The sequence below is a fragment of the Hyalella azteca genome, unplaced genomic scaffold (assembly GCF_000764305.2).
Source record: "Hyalella azteca isolate HAZT.00-mixed unplaced genomic scaffold, Hazt_2.0.2 contig11907, whole genome shotgun sequence".
Taxonomy (NCBI): Eukaryota; Metazoa; Arthropoda; class Malacostraca; order Amphipoda; family Hyalellidae; genus Hyalella; species Hyalella azteca.
In genome coordinates, this window is record NW_025941883.1 from 1 (window position 1) to 5,748 (window position 5,748).

Below are 5,748 nucleotides of genomic sequence, written 5' to 3' on the forward strand. Positions count from 1 at the left end.
ATCTTCGTCAAGATCATACAGTTCATCGCGCAGGTCAACAGATATTTTAATGTAGTTCATCGCGCAGGTCACGGGATATTTTAATCTGATAGTTCATCGCGCAGGTGACGTGTCCTCACGTCACCTGCGACAATCTGAGTCCTCAGTGACAATCTGAGGTGCAATTCAAGCTTGACTTATTCATGTTTAATTACTTAGGTTCAAATTAAAGGTAAAAATTTTTAGTGTCCCGTTGCGTTTCAATTTCTGGTTTCGATTTGCAGCATCTTTTATTTAAACATCTACGGAGACACACGTGATGTTCGGTTACAATTTTTTCTTTGTAAAGATATTTTAAAGAGTGGTAAGTTCCTTATGAGTTTTCTTGACAACTTCTGCGAAGCGTTGAATTAAAGAATTACATTGCGGTTGAATCAGTTTTGGTCAAGTGTCCTGTATTTTTTTGGACGTTGAAATGCTATTTTTAATTGCAACCTCCTTCTTGAGGGCTTATTGCGCTCTTAATCATTTTTATATTGGTCTGTTATTTGTTTATTGTATTTTATTTATCTTGTATACCGCCCAAGTTTTTGTAGAGATCGGCCTTCAAATGCCTAACATAACATTAAAACTATCAAGAACGGCTGAAAATCGCATCAATGTTTCAACAGGAGTGGCTGGTATAAACATTTATCTTGAACAGGAGCAGCAGGACATAACATTAATATGTCAACAGGAGCAGCAGAACATAACATTAATATGCCAACAGGAGCGTCTGGACATAACATTCATAATAAATATGCCAACAGGAGCGTCTGGACTTCGCGATGCGCGACATTGTGTTCGACCTGCTGAGCGTGGGGCGGCCCATCAAAGTGATCCTGTCTCCTGAACGCATGGCCATCGGCCTGCGGGCCTTCCTGGTGGTGGCGGACAGCCTGCAGCAGAAGGAGGGCGACCCTCCTATGCCCCGTACCCTCGCCGTCCTGCCCTCCGGCAACACGCTCAGGGTTAAGAAAACTTTCCTCTCCAAGGTGCGTCTTGTTTAAAAGTTTAAAATAATTGGCACTTTGCTCTCAAAAATGAGTGTTGCTTCAATAAGTACTTGACGCTCGAGGTGAATAACAATTTCGTTTGTGGTGTTCGCACATCTGGAAATTTCACCTTTTCCTTTTTCCCACTGAAATATGAATTGCTTTGGAAGCCGCTTTGTGCCTACAACTCAATGTTTCGTGTCCAAAACGTCTTCGCCTTAGAACACACTACATTCTCGGTTACTTTGAACTTATTGCGTTGGCAAACATTGGTCTAGTTTTATTATACTCCTCTAGCGCCGGTCTAGTGATGCTTTACTCCTGTCACCGGACGCCTGCCGCAACCCTTAAACTTGTCAGAATGATCAGAGCTCTTAATTACGGCCAAACGCCGGCAACTGTCTTGTAAAAAGTTCAAGTGCACTGGGATGTCCATTAAAACTTTGGTAACACGGATAAAACGTAGTTTTATTTCAGCAAAGCACACTTTAAAAACAGGCACGGTTAAAAGTTAAACTAGAATAACATTAGGTTCATGATAAAGGAGCAGCTCACTAAATCTTCACGGCACCGCCACAGCTCCAGCGTTAAGCACAGAATGCTGAGAGTTAACAGAGCTTAGCGGGCTCAGGTATGAACCTCACTATAGGGCTGGCGGGACACAACTAACTACCTGACGCACAGACGCTCAGACCTGACCTAGTACTAGACAGTTCCAACTGCTATAGGTCTGACTCGCATGTCACTGGCGCGGCTTCGCCAGACGTAATAGAATAATTTCGCCAGAATGAACAAAAATGCATATGAGTATGAGAATAAATGATCGCATCAATCGAATAATGAATATTAGTGAACGATGTTCATCGTACTCACTCCTCTAGAAAAAATCTATTCGTACTACATCTATGTTATAACTACTATAGGTATTCTATATTATTAGTACTATATCTTGTATTATAACTACTATATCCTATATATCATAACTACTATCTCTATTATAACTAGTATATGCTACACTATAACTGGTCTACTAATTAAGGACATGTCCAGATGTTAACAGAAGACACGGCGCGTAACATCGGTCTAGCCTCGTATTACCCGCTCGTGCGCAAGACCTTCAACGACATGCTCAGGGCGCTCGACGCGCAGTTCGGCAAGCCTCTCATCATGACCAACGCGCACAACGTCAACAAGGTGAACTCTCTTGTTTTATTTACATTTATTTCATTACATGTTATCACTTGAGTGAAAATTTTCAAGAGAGAAATGTCATATTTGTAACCCGTATGCTCTACTTTTTATTGCATTTATTTCATTCCATGTTATCACTTGAGTGAANTTTATTTCATTACATGTTATCACTTGAGTGAAAATTTTCAAGAGAGAAATGTCATATTTGTAACCCGTATGCTCTACTTTTTATTGCATTTATTTCATTACATGTTATCACTTGAGTGAAAAATTTCGATAAAAAATTTCATATTTATTGGCCGGTATAATTCTTTTTATCGCATTTTCTCATTTATGGAAAAAAGGCGCTATTGCGTGTTTGTCATGTCCATCCGTCCGTGACTTCATGTCGCGGACGGATGAGAAAATGCGCTCTCTGTCACGCACTACAGTGAGTACTGATCTAATTTTTTTTATCGAGAATGTTTCGCTTGAACTATTGTGCCAATACTGTGCAGGAGCCTGATGAACTGATTGGCTGTACAGGAGCCTGATGAACTGATTGGCTGTGCAGGAGCCTGATGAGCTGATTGGCTGTGCAGGAGCCTGATGAGCTGATTGGCTGTGCAGGAGCCTGATGAACTGATTGGCTGTACAGGAGCCTGATGAACTGATTGGCTGTACAGGAGCCTGATGAACTGATTGGCTGTACAGGAGCCTGATGAACTGATTGGCTGTGCAGGAGCCTGATGAGCTGATTGGCTGTGCANCTTCCCTGAGTGGCGGCATGAGGTCATACATGGTGAGTGGCGCTCCAGAGCCTCCAGGCACTCGTCATCGACTTCCCTGAGTGGCGGCATGAGGTCATACATGGTGAGTGGCGCTCCAGAGCCTCCAGGCACTCGTCATCGACTTCCCTGAGTGGCGGCATGAGGTCATACATGGTGAGTGGCGCTCCAGAGCCTCCAGGCACTCGTCATCGACTTCCCTGAGTGGCGGGAGGTCATACATGGTGAGTGGCGGCATGAGGTCATACATGGTGAGTGGCGGAGGAAGGAATGAGTAGTGCTATGAGTTGGCGGGTGGGTAGGTAGATGTGCTGTAGCTACGGACAGGTCCCCCGGAAATTGGTCAAAAGGATGGCTTGCCTGCTAGGGTGTAGGGTTGATGCACACACTAAAGGTTTTGTTGTGTGGGCTTGCGTAAGGGTAATTTGAATGAGTTATATGTTCTCATGTATTAGTATAAATAACTTGTATGATTATAAATATGGTGAGTGGCGGAGGAAGGAATGAGTAGTGCTATGAGTTGGCGGGTGGGTAGGTAGATGTGCTGTAGCTACGGACAGGTCCCCCGGAAATTGGTCAAAAGGATGGCTTGCCTGCTAGGGTGTAGGGTTGATGCACACACTAAAGGTTTTGTTGTGTGGGCTTGCGTAAGGGTAATTTGAATGAGTTATATGTTCTCATGTATTAGTATAAATAACTTGTATGATTATAAATAAGTTATGTGGTCTGACAAAGAATCACCAAATGATCTCACACCGTACATGCATGATATAAATATCCTGTTCATTCACGACAGGGTTCATCCAGTTCATGAGTCGCGAGGTGGGCGACGCGTTCCCTCAGCTCGTAGACGCGTCACTGCGCATGTTGCTGCAACTCTACATGGCCTGGCGCTCTGCACTCTCTGCTACTTCTACTTCTACTTCTACCTCTACTACTGCTGCTGCTGCTGGTGGTGTTAACAGAGGCACGCCGCCCCAACTGCAGCACCTGCAGTGCCTGCAGCTCAGTCAGGTGCTACACTTGAAATTTTTTAGCTTTTCTCCGTTTGTTTATGTTCGAGACGATATAATTCCTCTTTGAAATCCGTAAAATCCGTAATACTTTTTAATATGAAACACTGTCAATAAAAAGAAAAATATATTCTTATTTTCTGGATTTACTAGGAGTAAATTTGTTATATTTATACTTGACTTCCTAGTGTCATGTAACAATGATTCATTGATGCCTGAACTGATCCTAATGTGGAGCGAGAAGACTAGTGTTTGTCTGGCGGAACATTAGTGTTAACTAGTACTGCCACACCTAGGTAGTGTTGACTAGTACTGCCACACCTAGTGTTAACTAGTAGTGTTAACACCTAGTTGAACTAGTGCTGCGACACCCCCAGCAGCGCGGGGACGACCTGGAGGTGGTGTGTCTGGGGGAGGCCGTGTCCCTCGTGGTGCTCTGCTCCTGCCGCTCCGCCCCACGGCGGCTGGCGGCCCTGCTGCTGAAGGAGCTCAAGCTGCTCGCCGCCGCCCTGGTGGGGCCTGCACACCAGCACACCTCCCTGCTGGACTGTCTTGACAGGTGGGTGGTGTGTCTAGTGCTGCTGGACTGTCTTGACAGGTGGGTGGTGTGTCTAGTGCAGCTGGACTGTCTTGACAGGTGGGTGCACATGGTGTGTCTAGTGCTGCACAGGCACTGCCCAAAGAATAATGTATTATATGTATAATGTAAATAGAATAATTTAAATATATAATGTAAGAATAATGTACATGTAGGCATCTTTAAATCATGTTAAGGGTACCTATGCGTCATGTTCAATAATGTAAATATAATAAGAATAATATAAATGTAGGCGTTTTTAATAATGTAAAGTTTGGCGTCATATTAAATAATATAAATATAGTAAGAATAAAGTAAATATATAGCAAATTTCCCTGTCCAGACACTGCGGGGCGGTGGTGGAGGGCGTGAGTGCCCAGGTGGGCGCGTGTGAGAGGGCGGCGACCTGCGCAGGGGGCGCGGGCAGCAGCGGGGGCGCCGGCGCTGACCTGCAGTGGCTGGTGGAGCGCACGGGCGCCCTCTGGACGGGCGCTGATGTCGACAAGGGCGCCACGTCGCCCGCCCAAACTGACGTCTGGCCCCAGGTGCTGCCTATCTTAGATATTATACTGCGATTGTGCTTATAGTGATTGTGATCACGAGGATTTTCATGTGATTGTAATCACGAGGATTGTCTTATGATTATGATCATGATGATTGTTTATATTACGATGGTGCTTATAGTGATTGTGATCAAGAGGATTGTGCGTATAAGGATTATGCTCATATGGATTGTTATGCGATCGTGTTCATTGTCTTGCGATTGTGTCCATAACTGTTAGCTTGCGATTGTGCTTATAGTGATTGTGCTCATGAGGATTGTCATGCGATCGTGTTCATAGCGATTATCATGCGATTGTGCTTATAATGATTGTGATTATAGTGATTTTCATACGATTGTGTTCATAAGTGTTAGCTTGCGATTGTGCTCATGAGGATTGTACTCATAATGATTGTGTTTATAACGATTGTCTTATTATTGTCTTCATAACGATTGTCTTATGATTTTGTTCAGAACGATTGTCTTATGATTGTGTTCATAACGATTGTCTCACGATTGTGTTCATATTTAATTGCATTACGTGGTTTAAATCAGTGTTACTTAATTTGATACGAGTTTTTCTTCATGGTGACTTGCCACTCGATGCTATCAAGCCTTCGAAGCCTTAAACCATTACGACTCCACC

The 5,748-nt window shown here is 43.9% G+C and overlaps 1 protein-coding gene across 1 annotated transcript in view; it reads left to right on the plus strand.

Moving 5' to 3' along the window:
- Window positions 1-3: 3 nt before the first annotated feature.
- The window catches only part of LOC108677412 (protein furry), a gene marked incomplete at its 5' end in the record, with an annotated part of 53,371 nt that continues 47,626 nt past the window's right edge, over window positions 4-5,748 (plus strand). Inside the window, 8 exons of the mRNA XM_047883063.1 lie at window positions 4-33; window positions 789-1,013; window positions 2,064-2,207; window positions 2,758-2,781; window positions 3,073-3,127; window positions 3,768-3,985; window positions 4,362-4,543; window positions 4,905-5,106. Of these exons, the coding sequence (XP_047739019.1) occupies window positions 4-33; window positions 789-1,013; window positions 2,064-2,207; window positions 2,758-2,781; window positions 3,073-3,127; window positions 3,768-3,985; window positions 4,362-4,543; window positions 4,905-5,106 (1,080 nt within the window). The remainder of the gene's footprint in view (window positions 34-788; window positions 1,014-2,063; window positions 2,208-2,757; window positions 2,782-3,072; window positions 3,128-3,767; window positions 3,986-4,361; window positions 4,544-4,904; window positions 5,107-5,748) is intronic.